At 37.1% G+C, this 20,169-nt stretch overlaps 1 protein-coding gene across 1 annotated transcript in view; it reads left to right on the forward strand.

Annotated features, from left to right (window-relative positions):
- Positions 1 to 20,169, forward strand: part of SRBD1 (S1 RNA binding domain 1) — a 124,689-nt gene that overhangs the window by 83,295 nt on the left and 21,225 nt on the right. Inside the window, exon 17 of the mRNA XM_080342907.1 lies at positions 19,156 to 19,262. Within this exon, the coding sequence (XP_080199033.1) occupies positions 19,156 to 19,262 (107 nt within the window). The remainder of the gene's footprint in view (positions 1 to 19,155; positions 19,263 to 20,169) is intronic.

A 20,169-nucleotide genomic window follows, 5' to 3' on the forward strand; every position in this document is an offset into this window, starting at 1 on the left:
TGAATGTTGATTCTACAGTACAGGTGTTACCTTCCTGTGGGGTAAACCAAAACAAACCAAACAAAAAAACCCAATGCTTCTAGTACAACTCTTCTGTAAGCCTCCCTAATGGCTAAAATTTGTTTCACAGCATTGAGTGTGGAGATTTATGAAATAAATCACTGCTACATCAGCCAAGCTGTTGAATAAGAAATTGATGAAGCTGGCATTTGGACAGAAAACTCATTTTCAGAGACAGTATGCATTTTTCAGAGAATGGGAAAATTAGGTTTGTTCCTGCTGTATTATCCAGAAAAGAGGATGTGACCAAAGTGATATTGGTAAGCTTCTTTTCCATAGAAATACTATTTTCCCCTTGATTTATTGAGTAAATGTGGCTTACGTACGGAATGTGGCTTATGTACGGAACTGAATTAGATAACTTGAGTTCTTTCAGTGGGTAGATTATAAATTCTAACTTTGTTCTGCTAGAATCTGTGTTTTGATCAACTTGAGCCTGTTTTTTTTTTTTGTTTAATAAACACCTGAAACCCCATAAAGACACACTACTTTTATTGCAAATTGGATGATCTTGGTACAAGCTGCTGCCTGAAGGTGAGAAAGCCGATATTAAACATGGATTGAAATTAATACGTACAACCTAATCATTCAGATGTAATAAGAAAAAGTGGAGACAAGTTGCAATCTTCTAAGAGAAGCTTTTTCATATTAATGAGTTTCCATTTGCCCATAATTCTGTCATTTGTAACTTGAATCATTCATCACCCCTGCAAATGGTTCTTTCAAGACGTTATTTGCAATTTTGTCTTATGTTTTTGTCCTTGATGTTGTGAAAATGACCATCTACTGTTACAGGAATGAAAAGAGATCTCATTCAAACATCTTTTGTGTTTCCACTTTCAGTGAAAAATGTTTTTCAAACCTGCAGCTGGTTATTTCTGCAGGAGTTCCCACTTATATTCAGGTTTGATTGACATTTTGAAATGGCAGCTTTTCATGAAAAGCTGTTAACTTGTAGAATTTGGTTATGGTACTAAGACAGACTGACTTTGTTCTACTGTTGGGGCCTGTCCAACCTAAACACAACCCTGCATCTGAATTTAATAGTGCTACTCAGCACAGGGAGCGCAAGCTTTTTTCTTTTTTCTATTTTTTTTTCTTTATTTTTTTAACACTGGTGCTTCTGATGTGTTTTTGAACCTGACCTGCTAGGTACTCATCCTGATATCTTTTCTGTCAGTAATTGAATTAATTGGCATTCTTCATCTTTCTCCCTCTCCTGGGCTAGCAGGTTGTACTAGGTAGCTCTTCCACAACTGGAGCGATAGAATATATTTTCATTTCACTGGGTGAAAATAAGTGGAAATTGTTTTTTAATTACTGTACAAATACTACAGTGTCGGTCTTAAGATAAAAATTACTATCTGCAGACTGTACTACTATTTTTATTTGAAGTTTTGAGTGTGTGGGCAAGCTTATGGTATTAACAAATCATCTGGACAATAATTACTGATTTAATTTCTAGTCAAAAACTGAGAAAGCGGTGCATAACATAATTATTCTGCCCTTGTCCTTACCGACTTGGTCTTTAATATTGTGCCAGAATGTTGAAAATGGGAAAGGGAGACATTATGCAAAATCAGTTACCCTCTGTGTTTCTTGCCAAGTTTCTAAATAAGGATATGAAAGTACCCATATACATTAGCTGACAGGAAGAGAAGTATTTTTAACTTTGAAACAGATTATTATTTACATAAGATAACTTAAAAAAAAGTAGGCACCTAAGCATCCTGGCATCCATAAGCAATGTCTACTGTTGTTTTAGTCAAGTGTGAGAAGTAAAACATGGGAAATATTTGGGTTTTTCCGCAGGTTAACTGTACAGTCCTGCAAGAGCAAATTTGTATAATGTGTATGAGGGGGCATTTTAATCTTGTTTTGTAAGAAGGTGGGTAATAGTGTTGGTTACAAGTGGTAGTACATTGTTGCGCTGATTGATTAAAAAACTTATTTCCTGCATACCATACTTAGAATTTCCAATGAATTTAGCTGGCTAATTACTTAAATTAAAAAAAAAAAAAAAAAAAAACCACTATAGTGATGCACAAATTGATATGCAACCCCATGCCACTGTAGTTTGTTTAGGATGCTGAGATGGTAATGTAAAATACGTTGTACTTGTGCTGTCTCTGCCGATGTCTCTTGTCATTTGTGATATGGCACTGGTACAGCCACATGTTGGTTAATATTAAAAACCATGTGTGTTCTTGCTGTGAAATAAAATATGATTTGAATGAATGCTTGCAAGCTTCATGTGAGCTTTCAAAGCAAAAGCATCCTATTTGCCACCCAGATGTTACTGTTAAAAACTAATACAGGCCACCGCTGTTCTTCCAAGCAAAGACAGAGTACTTGGGTACAAGCTTTGTGCTATACCCTTAAGGTCACTGTGAAATACTAGCCCAATTGAATTAAGTGGCAAACTGCCCACTGACTTTAAATGGAGCCAGGATTTTGCCCTTTAACTCTACCAAGCCCTAAGGGCAGGCAGATTTCATTCTTAAACAGAGCAAATGTGGCACTGTTTCAAGGGAGAGCTGAGGTGCTCTGAAGTTTGACCCGAACTGTGCAGAACGCAGAGGGCAGCATGGGGACCTTGAACTGCTCTTGGAAGGACAAGGGGTACAGGTAAATGGCTACTGTCCAGTTGGATGCAGTGGAAGGCGGTTACCATCTCAAAATGCTGTGTTCCATCTCATTTTCTATAGGAAAACATTCTTTTTGTGTGCTTGTTGATTGGGAGTGAACATTCTTTGTTTAAAAATGGGGAGGAAAATACAGAGAGCAGGAGAGACTAACAGTGTTCCATTGCTTCACACTGTTCCTGTGCTCAGTAGAACTGGTTGGATTTTTCTTATCACTCTCTCAACAAGAGGACTAAACAATTAAAATGGATACTTTATTTCTTTTTATTTTTTTTATTACATATGTAATGGTAACTTTTTCTGGTGTTCTTTCTTTAGCATTCTGTGGTAAATTTTCAGTGATGTGTATGGCCATTTTTTATTTAAAGAAGGACCTGTTAAGACAGACTTTTTATGAGTAAATTAATGACTGAAACATTAGAACAATTTGCTGTCACAGGAATCTTGGTTTGCAAAATTAAACTTCAAAGAAAAATATTTATTTCAACCAGTAAACGTACATTTAGGGTTTTCAAACTGACTTGTTTTACAGGAGCAAACATAATATTAATTTGCAATGGTGTAAGTACTGTATGTTGTTATTATGGAGAAAAATGAATTTTTTTTTGTGAGCCTGGACTACTTCTGACATATTTATCTGGGCAGAAGAATTAAGCATCCTTAAAACATTTATTTTTTTCTCTCTAATCCACTGTTTTAATTTACCATACTTTATTTCAATTTTACTTCCTCAACTTGCATAGAAATGCTACTGTGAATCAAGATTCTCATACCTATTTGCTTCCTTAAGATTAGCATAAATTTAGACATGAATCCACCTACTTTGAGGTTTTGTGATAATCTGGACAATCTTTGTAAGTATTAAAGCCTTCCCTGTATGTTTGGGTATTTTTACCTGCAGCCTTTATTCCCACCATGTAGTCATCCTTCATTTTATTTTAATCTGCCTGATGGATGCAACTATATATTAATGATCTGAAGAGGGGAGTTAAGGAAATGTTATTTCCATTATGTCCTCCTAAATTTCTGTCTCTTCTGTGGAAGAGGTTTATATCAGTGACAGGTCCCATTTATTCCTAAATTATAGTGAAAGACTACTTTTAATCTTAAAGAAGGCTGCTCTAAAGCAGCATTTCTGAACACACTTGCAGTTGTGTCTTCTCAGAAAGTGTAAGTTGGCAAGGTTGACTGCTGCCTTCTGTCTCTGCAACTGCTTCTCTCTATGCTGGAGTAGTAAAGCCATGTTGACGAGTGTTATGTGTATGTGTTACAATGAATGTATATGTTAGGGATATGCCAGGTAAATCTGGTTTTGCCATAGCTTTTCCTTACTTACCTGAAGGCCTTTGTTAGAAATACTGTGAGTAGTAGGGTTAAAGAACCCTAATATTTTGCTGAAAACACTTGTAAGTATTGTGTAAGAAGGATAACAGTACAGATTGTGACCTGAAGTATGCGCAAAATAGTATGTCCCTGCTCCTTATTTTCATAGCATTCCTTCCCTCTATGTACAAGTCATTAGAGTGGCTTTCTGGTTTATCACATCTTGAGACCTCTTCCTCTGTTGCTGTTGCTGGGTACCATATAATTTCCCAGTTCTATTTAGTAAGCCACTATACTTCTTCCATTATCTTTTCTGAAAAGCCAGTGTCTCAGGTAAATGGCGTATCTTAAAGTGTTGTGGGGTTTCGTTTTTCAGAGCTTTGGGAAGAAGTGTGCCAAGACTTCTGTCACTTTGAGTGTCTGCAGCCTGAATTTTAGAGAGACCTTTCAGAATGGCTTTTTTTTCTGTGGGTGGGGTTTTTTGCTTTTTTTTTTTTTTCCTTCCAGTCATAAAATGTGAGCTACATAATGAAGACAAATAGAAAATAGATTAAAATTATTTAAAGATATGAATGCTTTATGAAACCTTTGAATGAGTTGGAAATGAGTGAATACTGGGCGAGCGCTGTAGTCTTACAAAAATACCAGTGTGCATTTACATTCCAGATACCCAAAGAGACAGAAAGCTGGAAGTGGACTCTATCAGAACACTCTTGGATTTTGGTTTTGGTTTTTTTTTCTCAGATTTTTGAGTAGCAATCTGTTTGCAGAATTTGTGCTTCTGAGTTTGTACTGGAAATGTTCTAGTGCCACAGCTCTCTAGGAGAACTCTTACAGTGGCTAAGACTTGCAGACAGAATTTAGAAATTGAGAAAATGTGTATTTTAGTGCAATGAGGTGCAATGTGTGCAAATGGGAAGACGAAGAAATTAAACTCTCCTGAACAATCTGAATCATGAGGTATCCATTTCTTAGAATCGAATGATGGAGAAGACTGAAAGTACTTAAAGAAGATATCTGTGCTTAAGGCATCAAGAAGAACATTATTAGTTGTAGCTTCTTGTTTGTTCCAAATATAAATATCAAAATGGCTGATGCGACTAGGAGCATTTTGTCTTCCTTTGAGAAACATTTTCAGGAGGAACTGATTATTTCTTTCATGTGATATGACATAACATATAATCTATATGCAATACTCTCTTCTCATTTTCCTAACTATCTGTATTTCATTATACTTTGGAACAGGTTTCCATACCTTATACCTAGAGGTCATTGTTATGTATATAACATGAACCATTTGGATGTTGGTTTCCAGTTGTTTTTCTTTGTTTGGGGTTTGTGGGGGTTTTTTTTTGTGTGTGTGTGTTGTTTTGGTTCTGGTTTTGGGTTTGTTTGGGTTTTGGTATTTTTTGGTGGTGCTGGGTTTGTTTTGTTTTGTTTTAGAAGTATACATGCAATAATAAAAATCTGCTCCTCATAAATCCCATCTAACTAAAAAAAAAAAGTACAAGCCATTTTTAACTTTACCTGTTTTACAAAATATCTTGGGAAAAAAACTGAAACAATTTGGAACCATTCATCCTGTTTGGTTGTGCATGTGAGGTGGTCTAGTTGATGTTGTCAGCAACCAACTTGGCATCAGCTGGTTTTATTCCCCACTGCTCAGATTTGACTACATCCGTGGTATTAAATAGTATTGTTTTCCAACTTCTTATCCAGACCTTAAATCTGTTAGTCTGAGGGAACAGTCTGGTTGCATCTAAATCTTGATTGCTAGCTGAAAATAACTTGTAAAAGAGGGCAGCTTAATTTTTATCACTGAACTGGACATACAAGCAATTCCTCTGGAATAGGATAGAATGGATTCAGTCTTTTCCTCCAGCTGTGATAACTAAGACAATTGCTTAATGAGACGTGGTTATTACCTTCTAAAGTGAAGGGTATTTAGAGCTGTGTTTTAGTTGTTTCCCATTGGTGCATGGGACAACTCAAAACAAGATTATGAAAACAGTTGTAAGCTCACCCTGGGCCGTGCAATCAGAGAACACAGCGATCAGTGCATGAACATCATAAAATATTGGAGAGGTAAAATGTGTGCTGTTTGCTTCTGGGTAATGATGCTCAGGTTGCAGACAGGAAATTAAGAATTGTAGTCTCTTTTTCATTTACTACTATGGTTTAAGGGAAATTCTTGTGGGTTTGATTTGTCATCTGTAAAACTGGGACTGTTTTCAGGTACCTGGAAGTGTGAAGTTTAAAGGTTCTGCGATGTCTGTGCATGAGTGGCTGTGGCAGGGGAGCTTACTGCTGTTCTAAAGTCACAATATAGTAGCAAGACCAGAAGTGTTACTGTAAGAAAATATCTCCCAGAAGTTCTGTTACCAGCAGGTCAAAGTGGTCTGAGTAAGTACAGCAAAGCAAAAACCCACCACTTTGTATCCCTGTGATACCAGCTATGTGTTTTCTGCCACTGAAAGTTTGGGAGAAGTTAAGAGTGCTTTTGATGTTTTATGTAATGACTTCAGAGTGTTTGACAATGCACCACTCTAGTGTGAAGGTTTTCTAGACTTTCAGGAGCAGGATCTAGGGAATCAAAAAGTGGTAGCTAGAGACTGCTGTTCAGTGACTGGTTTGCTCTTGGTTGCAGGATGAGTAACTGGAAAAATACCATGTGTATTCTTGTATACAGGAGCTATTTGGTATGTCTTTTCAGGTTGCCTAATACCCCCAAACCAAAATCTAAACCTGTTTAAAAGGTTGTGTTTATTTACTGGTAACTTAAAAAAAGTTTTACTGTCCATCCTCAAAACCTTCAACTCTACTTACATGCCTCCAAATGAAATTATCTCATGTCCTAAAGAAGACTGAATTAGTTCAGCATTTGTCATTGCTAATGACAGATACACATCATAGAACTTCGAATAACTGAGTCCTGAGTCTTTGGTGATGAGCAAAGTCATATACATGTTATTTTAGACTAGTAGCGTATTCTAATGATGTCTAATCCTAATTATATTTATTCTGTAAAAGAGTCAGAAATTTCTTCATCCTTCTGTATTCAAAAGGCTAACGGAAATCAAAATAATACTCAAATGAAGACAGCCTGTTAGGCAGATCACCTCAAATTAATTCTTTATGTACATGTAGAATTATTCATATATGTAAATATATAGAAAGAAGTATTGAAACACTAAATTCCAGATTCAGCTAAAACCTCTCAATATTTGTCTATTTTAAAACAAAAAAAAAATGATATTGTTGAATGTAAATTTTAAACCTGTATCAGAACTGTGTGTGTTCCAACTTTGGCATATGAACTTGAGAGGTTTGCTAGAATAGAAAACTAGCAAGCTGAGATTTGCGAAGCTTCCATATAATTCCTGAACTCTGATCTCTTTCTGTTGGGACACGATGCTAACCCTTTTCAGCAGCTAGTCCTGATCTGCTGAAAGCATTACGTCCTTGCATGTGTGAGTCAGAAAGCGAGAGTCTTCTGCCTGGCACTGAAATGTATATTATCTTGAAGACAGAGCAGTCTGACTATTGCAGTTAAAACACTCTTGTATAACTTTTTTTTTTTTTTTTAATCTGCATGTGAAGTGCTTTAAAAAAAAAGAAATCTTAGGATGTGAACTGACTAAGGTTTTTTATGTTTTATTTTAAATAAGCTAGGCTAACTATTTTAAGGGAAAATGTTCTGCTGTTACGATGGAAGAGCATTCCAGGCAGCACAGAATCACCAATGCTGTTACATTTTAGGCTGCATTTTTCTCTTCACATTCTTGACTGCCTCTGTTTTTGGAGGATAAAAAATAGTGGTTTCCTGAATTATTTTTCTCTAATAAAGCTTCATATTTTGTCTTCCTTGAACTTTTCTTAGTTTTTAGAATCATATGAAAAGCTAATTATTTTTACGTTAAGTCTACTGAACTATCTACCAAAATACTGAAAAGTTCCAATCTCATGCTAGATTCTTTTTTTAATTATGACTGAATCCTGCAAACACTTAAGCATATGCTCAGCATTGAAGTGGCTTATCAGTGGACTTTGACAGGTCTTTGCTCCAGTTGAGTGTACTTGGAAGTGTGTATTTGCAGGATTGGCTTTGGATGCAAGAATGAATTACCTTGGAGCCTCAGGTGGGACACACCAAATGTTTGTGTGGCTGAAACCTGCATCTTCAGGTGTATCTCACCCTGAGATGAGCTGGCAGGCTGGGAATGGCATTAGCTGCCCATGTATCCTTTTGCATAAGAAGGCAGATGTTGCTTGGGCCAGGGTTAGTGATGATGACTTGCCAGGCATAGCTTGTCTTCCTCATCGCGCTGTGCCTGGGGTTAACTCTGCTCCTTGCATCAGCCTAGCCAGCCACATGCTGGAGACTTCACTACAAGGCTTGCATTTGAGCTTTCATAGAATCATAGAATGTCCCAAGTTGGAAGGGACCCACAAGCACCACTGAGTCCAACTCCTGTCCCTGAATATGACAATCCATAAATTCATACCATGTGTCTGAGAGGATTGTTCATTTTCTTCTTCAACACTGTCAGGCTTGGGGCTGTGACACCTCCCTGGGGAGCCTGTTCCAGTGTCAATCACCCTCTGGGTGAAGAACCTTTTCTTAATGTCCAACCTGAATCTCCCCTGGCACATCTTCCTGCCATTCCCTCGAGTTCTGCCGTTGGTCAGCAGAGAGAAGAGACCAGCACCTGCTCCTCTTCCTCCCCTTGTGAGGAAGCTGTAGGTCTCCTCTTAGTCTCCTCCAGGCTGAACAAACCAAGTGACTTTAGCCGCTTCTCACATGGCTTCCACTCCAAACCCTTCACCAACTTTGTGTCTCTCTTCTGGATACTTTCTAGTAGCTTAATATATTTTTTGTACTGTGGCACCCAGAACTGCACCCAGTGCTCCAGATGAGGCCACACCAGTGCAGAGCAGAGCGGGACAATCACCTCCCTGCCCGGCTGGCAATGCTGTGCTGGATGCATCCAGGACACGGGTGGCCCTCTTGGCTGCCAGAGACACTGTTGGCTCATGTTCAACTCTCTGTCGACCAGAACCCCCAGATCCCTCTCTGCAGAGCTGGTCTCCAGCATCTCATCCCTCAGTCTGTATGTACAGCCAGGGTTGCCATGTCCCAGGTGCAAAGTCTGGCTGTTGTCCTTATTGAACTTTCTTGTCAAGCTTTGTGCATTCTAGAAGGTCAGGCTTTGCTGTAGCTGATCTAAGATGTATCCGTTGCCTGTTTTCTGATTACAGCAACTTCTGCCTTGCGTGAGGAAAAGTCCAAAGCATGATGCCTTAATCTAGGTTACTGAGGAGAACAACTGTCATAAAGTTTAAATTCCACATAGAAAGGAACATGCAATAATAAGGATTATTTTTTTCATATTTAAATGTTCTGGATTCTTGTAGTATAATTAATAACTTGCCAAAGCAGACACATATTGAATAAGCCCATTTAATCATTTGATTGGACTACCTGGTACCTCATCTCTTCATTCCCAGTTCTGGAAAGCACTGATAAAACTTGTATTGAACTTGTGACCTTAATTCATGTAGTGGAACATCAGACAGTGGTTTCAATTGAGCTGGCCTTGATTCTGGATTGCTCTTCACATTGTAAAGTAAGGCCATACTTCTGCAAATGGTGAGAAGCAGAAAAAAGTGCTGTGAAATCAGAGATTATTGTAATTCCCTTCTTGCTCGATGGTGTACCAGCTTGCAGCCATAATTATTTGTACAAATAGAGAACTCTGTTTCCCCTACCTTACAAACTCTACCAAAACCAAATGTAAGGCAGTAAAGTTGCTTTTTGGACTAAATGACTTTATAATTAGAATTCATAAAGATACTTCATTTTAAAATGGTAGTTTTTAAGAGTTTTTAAATTATTAACTCTTAGATTCTCAAATACTTTATTTCTTATTTTATTTCTTTGTGATTTTGGTTAAGTTTTAGATACTTTAAAAAAAAATGCAAGGGAAATAGAGGTCAATATTTAAAAGGAATAATCTGTGATCAGGTTACACATTTGCAATGAATGTGTTCATACCTGTAATATTAAAAGCTCTGACTTTGTAAGTAACTTGTAAAATTTGCAAGTCAGTAATAGTAATGCAATAATTTTTTACAAATCTTCCACTAGAGAATACCTAAGAAAACTCCATCTTCCAAGCAAGTTTCATTAATTTGTTGTGCTATAAATTTTTATATTATTTTTTATGTTTATGAATAATTTAAACACTATTGTAGTGTTTTAAAGAAGCCTTTTGAAGGAATTTCTGGACCTCAAATAATAGTAAGGGTCATGTTGTGAGGCCACAAATCACAGCATCTGTCAGGGATACTGTGAAAATAAGTGTTCTTTGATTTGTGCTTTTCCTTCATGCCTACTCAGATCTTTTTTTTTTTAAAAAAAAATGTATATTGCAAGAGTACTCACTATTTCCATGTACGGGGTAGTACATGCATTGTTCTTGTTCATGCTATTCTACTAGTTCACTTTGATTTCTCAGGTTTTATGTTATGCTAATCACTGCAGTATTAACAATCACATACTGTCAATATTGAGGGTTGCTTGGTTTTGAGAATGAGAGAAATGTTGGTGTTCTTGTTCACTTGTAAAAATTATCATTGAGAACTTAATTTTTATAGTGCTGACAAGTTAGTGCAGCTAATATATTGTTCAGTCCTGTCAGCTTTTCAACCTCCAACATGCAAACACTTTGCTTGTGCTATATATATAATAGGAAAAGTACTGAACACACATTTTGATGCACATTTTGTTAAGCTTAGTGCACAGCAGATTTTTAAAAATATATAAACTTACTACATCATGGAGATTTTTTTTTCCAATTATTTTCTATGCTTTTGCTTTAAGTATAGCTTGCTGTTATGTATAGTGAGTTGTGCTAAAATTGGTTTCAGTTATCAAGATGTGAATGACACAACGGATGCTTATGTACTCTGCCTGTCAAAACCATAAATGCTGGTACTGAAGAAGCTTTTGTTTTCTCATGTTTCCTGGTTTTCTGGCAGCTTTCAGTCTTCCATGGGTCATTCAATAAACACTACCCTGGGTGACTTTTTGAGTTGTCATATGTCAATCAAAAGTGTATGCTTTTTAGTAAGGAGAGAAAATAAGCTTGCTTTGTTTGAGTTTGGCTGTGTCTTTTGCAGACCAGTGTCTTGCATTTTGCTTCACTCGTAGGTTATTTTTGCCGTTAGCTATGCCATGGAAGAGGTTGGGGGTGCAGAAAGGAGAGGAGCCCGATGAAAGCAAAGGAGGAACTAAGTAGAAGAGAGGGAGAGAACTGAACAGAGAGGAATTAGACTGTGGTATTTGGGCATATTCAGTTTGAACTGATCCCTTTTATTGGGAAAAAAACAAAAACAAAACAAACAAAAAACCAAACCAAAACAAAAAACAAACAGGCAAAAAGTTGAGAAAAGTCAAATTTCCTAAAAGTACTTTCCAGCAAGAGTTTCAGGATGTAGTGTCACATTAAATGAAAATATTTTTTCCTCTTCATTGTATCATGACTGGTTCTGGTGTGGGATTAAAAAAATTGCCAGATGTCATTGTTTGGCGTATACATTTTTAATGTGGGGATGGATATGTCCTTGTATTAAATATATTCTCAGTCCATTGCTGATATGAGTCACCTGGTGTAGCAGTTGCCGAGTGTATTTGTTTACTAACTTTGAGACTGCTTTCATTAGAAATCTAGGGTATCATAAAATGTGTATCAACTGTACAAATATTGCAATTTTAGCAAATACCCTTAAATGAATTTGCTGGTTTTTTTCTAGTTTTATAAAATATTCCAAGTAGCACATTTCCTCAAGGGGAGGAGGAGTGAGCGGAACTCCAGCATGTGTTCAGTGGAGCTGGAAGAAGTCTGTGTATTTACAGAGGCATTTAGCAAGCTCCTCACACCTCCTGGGGGCTGCCTGTGCTCTGAGTGAGGCCAGTGGGAACTTTATACCCAGAAGCTGCTGTTTCTCACCTGTTTGCCGCAGGGAGATGGATGGTCACTGACTTCAGACTAAACAGAATTCCCGCATATGACCACATGCACAGGGGCTTCATGACTTCTGCCTCATTCCTCTATAAATTTATTCTTTCTTCTCCCCCTATCAGTGTAACTTTTTATTTTTCCCCCCCTCTTATCCTTTGGCACTTTTCAGGAAAGTCTCCAACTGAATTTGTTGCTGTTCAGCCATGTGGTCTATGAAACTCCACACCTGATGGTCCTCACTTTACCTTTCTATACTACCACAGGATATCCCCTGTGTTTGTAGAGCTTTAACAGCCACAAAATACAGTTTTGGACTGAAATTGAAATGTAGGCTTTCCACCTAGCAGTTTGGATGATCACCTTTGTTACTAATTGGAAAATGTCTCGTTGAAATCTTCAGGAGTTATGTGGTTGATGATAATTGCAATTAGAGATTACTTCCCCTTAGTCACATAACAATATGCATTGAAGAAAACTGGTACCTGTGCTGGAGGGAGGAAGATGTTTTTGGATTCTGTCATGTGCTGCTAGCTTGCTTGTGTCAAATAAGTTAGTTTTAGAAATATGACCATATTAGCAATGGGTTTGAATTTGTGTAACAAGCTTAGCAATATTACTGCTCCAGTTAGGACACAAGCACAAGTAAATAGAAGATGAATTCCAGCAACTTGCAAGTGACTTGAAGCATTTACAAGATCAAGTGTGCATTTTTGTTTTCTTTTTTTTTTTTTTTAATGTCAGATCTGACAGACTTTGTTTTTGTTTTATCATTTTCTTTGAAAATATAAATCCGTTTCTCTCTCTGGGGATATTTCAGTAATAATAATATGCTGTTAAAATAAACAGAATTTGGATTTTTGAAAACAAGAAATGAGTCAGAGTTAAGTACATAGGATAACAATATATCCTATAACAATATAACACTTGGAGAAACCACAAGCAATCTTCAAAAGAAATTATTGAAGTTAGGTCCTTTTATCAAACATCAGAGGGATAAGCTTGTTTTCTTAGAATCTAACTGAAAGGGATTTTCCAGAGGACGCTAGAGATTAAAACCCCCTGCCTGAACTTTCCAACATTTCCACCTGACATGTAAGGTGTATTTTGACTTTTTTTATATTTCTGCACATGACAAAGGTACTTATCATTAGATAATTTGTGTTGCATTCATCCTGCTGTACTTAAGGGCTTATCCTGAATGCATTTTCCTTTTGTGGTTTCACAAGCATTTGAAATGCAACTGATTGTATATAGGCCACAGTGCAAGTAGGGAATGTTTTTTTCCCTTTTTAAATTTTAAAACATGTTTCTGTGGATTGAATCTGTGTGAAATAATATAATTTTGAACTTTGCTTAAGATGTGTTGTCCCACCTAATTTCTCATTCAGTAAATGTCATTCAGGCTGCACAGTTATAGTATAATTTAAAGAAAAAAAAAAAAAGTATTTTTTCAAGAGGCTTGTTGGCTAGTCTCACATCTCACTATTAAAAGTCATGGATATAGAAGTTAATGGTAGGTACCAAGAAAGTAAAATAATGTTTTATGAGGTGTTAGAAGTGTTTCAGGACTTACGTTTAGACAAAAAATTAAATTGCATTTACTTAATTGAAGATTGACTTTTGGATTCAAAGGACAAGTGAAGTATAACTTGATCGAAAACCAAACTGGGTTGTCCTACACGCAGCTCAGTCTTGTTTAGGATGAAAGTTGATCTTGTTACAATTCTGTAGTGCTGAACTGGGGTCAAAAACCTGCAGGTTGCTGCCTGGACTGAGAACTCTTCCCGTCCCCACTGCTTTGTGTCCAGCATCATTAGGTCATGTCTACACTGGCTCCGAGTCATTCTTGTTCAATTGCGTTGGAAGGTGCCTTACGTGACTCTTGGGCATTGTAAAGTAATGATGATGCATGGGCTGGTCATGTCGATGCCTACTAACGTTTGTAAATGTGAAATTAAAAGTATTTAAGAATTGCTGTGTTTTGCAGTAGAGTTTTAAGTTGTTTGAATTTGGCTTTCAGAAAGACATGCAGACATACTGTATTTTCTGAAATTACGATTTTTACAGGGGACCGGGAAAAAGATTACCAAATGCATTATAGTTACGTGTATTGTTTTAGTATTTGTGGGGATTTTTATATTGCCAAAGTAAAGAGCTTAAAGCTGTAATGTACTTCCATGTAAAAGCTGCTTGTTAGGGTTGTTGTAGTCTAACACTAGTGATCTGGTGTTTAGTGTCTGTGGTCAGGCCAAGTCAGTGTACTGGCCCCACCACCTGTGCTCACACACACCAAGTTCATCCTCCAGGCTTCATGAGAACAGTGGTTCTTTGACTTGGCAGATTTGTCATCCTAATGACAAATGTATTTTTACAGTGTCCATACTGACATACTGCTAGAGAGAACTGAGCTGAGAGGCTATTTAAAGTACTGCCTTCCTGTTGTGTACATCAACAGGGTTTTGATTTCTATTACAGTTGTAGTAGCACCCTCTCAAGGAACAGATAGGTTTTCAGTAACGTTAATTATTTCTACTGAGTGTTGATAGCTCTTGAAACCGACCATAACAACGATCCTTGCTCTCTGCTTCGTACCATATAGAAAGAAAAGATAAAGTATTGGGGGAAGTGAAAATAGGACAAAACTATTGTGCATAATAGGCAGTCGTTCTTAAACATTATTTTTAGTGTTAAACGTTAGTGCTGTGTTTAATGAAAGTACATGGAATTGTGTTTTATTAGTTTTTTAGCATGAGTTTGCAGAATGGTGGTTTTAAAATACACAATGTAATATTATTTTTACTAGTAATTTTAACAATTTTGCCACAGACTAATTTGAGTGGTAATCATGACCAGAAATCAAAACAGAAGCCCTTAATTTTCTTCCAGATTCACGAATGTAAGTTACATTTGGGATATTGAGGTAGTCTTTATAAAAAGATCAGAAAAATGTAATGTCTGAATTTCATTTATTGGTCAACTATGATTATTTACTGTAGCCGTTTCAATTAATCAAATAGTATAATTTTATGTATCTTGTTTCCCTTCTCATTGATAATTCCTTAGAAAACAAATACTATAATATGGTTACTCTGCCTGCTATTTCTACAGGCAGATTAATTTCTATAGTGCTCCCCACAAAAAACCCAAACCAAACAGATATCTAAGTACTTCCTAATGCTATCTGAGAAGCAAGGTGGCTTTGTTTTCAGGAGAGTGATAATAAAAGAAAGTTTGCAGATTTGCACTGGGCATTTTGCAGTTTGTGGCAAGTCCCTTATTTCTGCTGGTCTTAGTTTCCATAAATAGGGGGTATCAATCTATTTTGTTGCTTGGAGATATCCACAGAAAATTTACTAAAACCTTAGTGATTTATTTGGGTGCTAAATTCAAGACAGTATTTGAAAATGGCACCAAAGGATGTGCCTCTCCTTGTTAGGCGTAGCTGTCGGGGTGCTTTGCGTGCTTGACTCCAAGTAAGCACCTGGTCTGAATGGTTCAGCTGGCCCCGGGAGCTGGTTTCTCCTGGTTTTGTGTGGGGAGTCGTAGGGGTGGTATTTGTTCCCCAGATAGAGACAGCGAATAAGTCAGAGTTATTCTGATTAAAAAGAAAGTACTTAATGGTGTTAGCAGGTGGAAACCTTCATGTGTAGGGGTGCATTCGGAGTTAGTGTTAATATGAAAATATTTTATTTAGAAGCATTTGCAGGGGATCAGCTGAAGCAACAGTCTGCCACGTTGGTGCGTGGAGGGCTTGTTTGGGCTGTGCAGCATAAGATTCTGCATAAGCATCCTTGGAAAGTAGCTTTGCATATGGGTCTTGGATTTTATTTGTGTAGGTTTTATTCTGATGTGCATAATACAGCAGTTGAGAGGGACTCCTGTCTTTACAAACCTGTTGTAGCAAGCTAGTAGCATGGAGTACATGTGCTTTTAGCAGTGTCTGAATAATCTGATAGCACCACCTAGATAGTACATAGGAGTATGTAGTATCATCTAGATTCTAATGTTCGAGTTGAGTGAAATTCTTGGAAGACAGGAAAATGCTTTGCACTTGAAACCTTTCTGAAGTGTAGCATGTTACAGTAGGAAGTCTTGACAATGGTATTGGGATAATCACATTTTTAATTAACTTCTTTTAGAAACTTAAGTCCTAACACCTCTCTGTGCTTTGTGTCAATGTAAAGAGGGATGTAGAAATTTCTTCATCATAGTGAAAGGAAGCTGTGACAGTCAGTAGCTGCATCTTGGGAGGCAGATCCACTGTCTGGAAAGTTTTCCTAGTGTCTGCAACTTAACATCATTCAGTAGCTCAGTCTGTCTTCTGTGAGGTATTGGTATCTTAGGGATTGTTTTAGCCACGCTGTCTTGTGTGGTAAGCAGAGTAACTGTTCTGTCCTGTCTGCCCATTCACTTTATGCCTTCACATTTGTCCTGTGATGTCCATTCCAAGTGGTACAACTGTTCTGTGTTGGAGTAATAAAGAAAAACTTGTGTGTGTCTTGCTTTTTTAATGGTGACCATCTGCAGCAATCTAGTTAAAATATTGCAAATAATCTTTGTGAGACTTAACTTGTTTTCCTGGCAAAATAAATAAACAGTTGAATATTATGGTTTTTTCCAAATTGCATGTATTCCATCACATGAATTTTACAAAAACTATTGCATCCACAAGCTTAAATCTTCACATAAATACCAACTTCACATTTGAAACTCGGGATCTGTAAGCACTGGTCTGTCTTCCATTAGCAGAGGTATTTTGGGAAGCTTGGCTTTTGATGGTGATATATCCTTTCCTTGTTTGGGGTGGGGGGGGATATAGTTGGCTGAATCACTATCTAGGTTCACTTTCAGCAGACTGGAAATAAAGCTTCTACTGAATTAAGCTTCTTCCAAAGAACTGTTTAGAAAGATTAGGCCATACCTATGGATTACCGTCTTTGCTACACTCTATGCTGTAAGACATTATAGAGACAATGGTGGTTGTCTCAGTTTTGAATCATGTAACTCCATGTTATTCCTTCTGAAGAGTGATCCTTATCTTACAGAATGAGACTGAAATGCAGGAAAACAGCTGTCTAGTCTAATCTCTGCCACAGACTGTATATTCTGAGTTGTTCTCTTAGACCTAGACTTTTTTTTAGAGGTGGCCAAGAACTGCTACAGTTAATGGAACCTGTTAATGTAACTTGTGAAACTAGATGATAATCAACTTCCAAGTATCTTGGAGTCAATAGCCTTTCCTAAAAGCAGAAAGAAATTTTGAGGACTGTCCATATCTTTTCTCCTTTTGCCTTCCTCCATCATAATGAAAAAAATTGTTGAATTAGTATCTTTCTCCTATTAAATTTTTAATTTGTGCTTCATCATGAAAAATCTAGCCCAGTATTTGGCAGCTGCACTTGGTAAAGAAGAGGCCAAGTTTTGTTTCTGAACAGTGTTATTCTAGTTCTTGTACTGTGGTGTGTAAATGCATCCTTGCATGAGCATGTGTGTGAGCTGGAAGCTTCTAGCTCTAGTACATTACCCAGTTGATGGCAGCAGGAGGATGGAATATATAGAACATCCTAACTAAGAGAAGCTTCATCTTCAGTAAGTCAGAAAAACAGAAACATAAGGCTTCTTTATGGGGTATGGGGTTTTTTTTTTGTTTCTCTTTATTCAGAAAAGTCGTCATTGCCTTGTAGTAGCAACGCATTAGGAAGCAGAAAATGACATTTGATCTACAAAGTATACAAGTAAGCTTTGTGGTTGTGAGGCCAAGACTGTTTGCAAATGCCAGTACTTATGCACGTACATGGCTTTTGGCATGCGAACTTTATAGAGAAGGAGCGACACTGGTGAAATTTGCGCTTCTTGTTTTTCAGTAACTTTAGTATGTATCACATCATGAAAATACATCACATGACCATTACTTGAAATGAGGGGGGTATGAAATACGTTGCCATAAGTTTTACAGTTGTTTCAGTTATTAAACCCTACTTGAGAAACTACCAACATTAGTGGATTGGGATTGATGCTGTTGGCATGTTAAATTTAACTGTGAAGTCTTTATAAGATCTGAATGGCTCAGGAGGTAAAACAAAGTATTGGATGAAGTGTTTGCTGTCTTGGCTTGGATCCAGCTTGATGTCCAAAATGAATGCATCACAAAACCACAACAGATCAACCCAGATTAACATGGGTGATGTATAAGAGCCCTGAAGCTAAGCCAACATAGTGATTGAATTAGCTCCTGCATTTAGAGAGGCTTCTCCCTCCAGGTCAGACTTCTGAGCGTCGATGGGCTTGTGTGGGGAGCTAGCAGTTATGGATTGAAGTATGCCTGCATTGTGGAGGAAAAGAAGTCTTAGAGCTTCGGAACTTTTATCTTTGACAAGTGTGACTGATTTTCTTTTAGGAGGTGGGGGGGGAAGGGGAAATACTATGAACAATAATGGAAAAACTGGAAGAATTTCCATTAGTGGGGCTTTGGTCAAGGACCTGCCAATCTTCCCAGAAATATTTGTTCAAAATCTGAAACATTTTGTTGCTGCGGGGCTGATATGTGCCTTAGGTATTGCCCAGCCTCATACAATACCTGGCTTGTTCTTTTAGTAAATAATAACAGTACTATAGTGTGATGCTCATAAATAGGACTATTTTCAAACATTTGTGTGTGCAGGTGCAAAAGTATAGCATTTGTGATATTTTCTCTAAATACTTTACTTTTAAAATATTGTCTTATTTTTAATAAACCGTTCTTATAGCCAAATAAATTTCATATTAAAGACAAGACATAGTGGATGATCAGGAGCGTTATTCCTTTGAGTAATCATTATGTTTTTAATATAGTTTTGTTTTTACATGATGCAGGGAAATAGTTATTAAAAAAGCAGAAATGTGAAGAGTGTCTTATTCTAGGGATTTGTATCATGACAAAGATGTTGCAAAGAGAGTAGACCTTGTAAAAATATGTTCTGCAGTTTATATTTTCAACTGGTACCCTCACATAAGATATTGATAAGTTCCCTCAACTCCTTTATTAACGTTAGTATTGTTTGCAGTTCTTATTTATGTACGCTTCAATGTTTCAGTAACCTGATATCTGCATTTTTGTTTCTCAGCATGATGTATCACAGACTTTGCTTAAAGCAACTCTGGACAGTGTGGTTGAAGAGTGTGTCAGCTTTGTAGGAGTTGATATTAACATCTGCTCAGAAATACTATTAAGGTGAGTCAAACATTTTCCTATTCCAGTAATTACATGGCTCTGGATCACAGAGTCTCTGTTTAGTCTGCCATCTGACTCAAGCTTAGCTGGAGCAAATGGCTCTTATGTTAAACTTCCAGTTACATGAAAATGACACATTAAGACAGTCTTTCACTGGATCATTAAGACTCAGTTTTTAAAGCTATATGTGATTCTCCAGGGTAAAACTATTTTTCAAAGAAAAACAGATATTTAAAATTTTTGAGCCAAATCTCAATTTTAGAAAAACTTGATATAATTAATCTGTATTTTTACACTGAGAAGGGGATTTTCAAATGTACTTTCTGTCTCTTCGAAGGTATTTTTATGGTACTGCTAAGTGGAACAGGTTGTAAAAGTTGGGTGAGGAAAGGAGAAAAGGAAAGATTTAAGGGGAAACTGCTGAAAAATTTATCCCTTTTTACTGTTTTCTTTTTTGTTGTTGTTTTAAGTTATGCCACGTTTACTTGGAAAATGTTCTGGACTTTATTTCTCTTGGTTAGAAATTAAAAGCTTGTTTTCTTTCTTCAGTATGTTGAATTCAGAATTGTTTACCTGAACAGCCTCTCAGAAGAGCAAAAGTGTTACTGCCATCCTCTGTAGTAGAATCCTTGAATCATTTCAGTTGGAAGCGACCCTCAGGATCATCAAGTCCAACTATAACCTAACTCTAGCACTAAACCAAGTCCCTAAGAACCTTGTCTGAACGCCTTTTAAACACCTCCAGGGATGATGACTCCACCACTTCCCTGGGCAGCCTATTCCAATGCCCGACAACCCTTTCTGGGAAAGAATTTTTTCCCAATATCTAATCTAAACCTTTCCTAGTGCAACTTGAGGGCATTTCCTCTTGTCCTATCACTTGCTACTCAGGAGAAGAGACCAACAC

This window comes from Nesoenas mayeri (assembly GCF_963082525.1).
Source record: "Nesoenas mayeri genome assembly, chromosome: 3".
NCBI lineage: Eukaryota > Metazoa > Chordata > Aves > Columbiformes > Columbidae > Nesoenas > Nesoenas mayeri.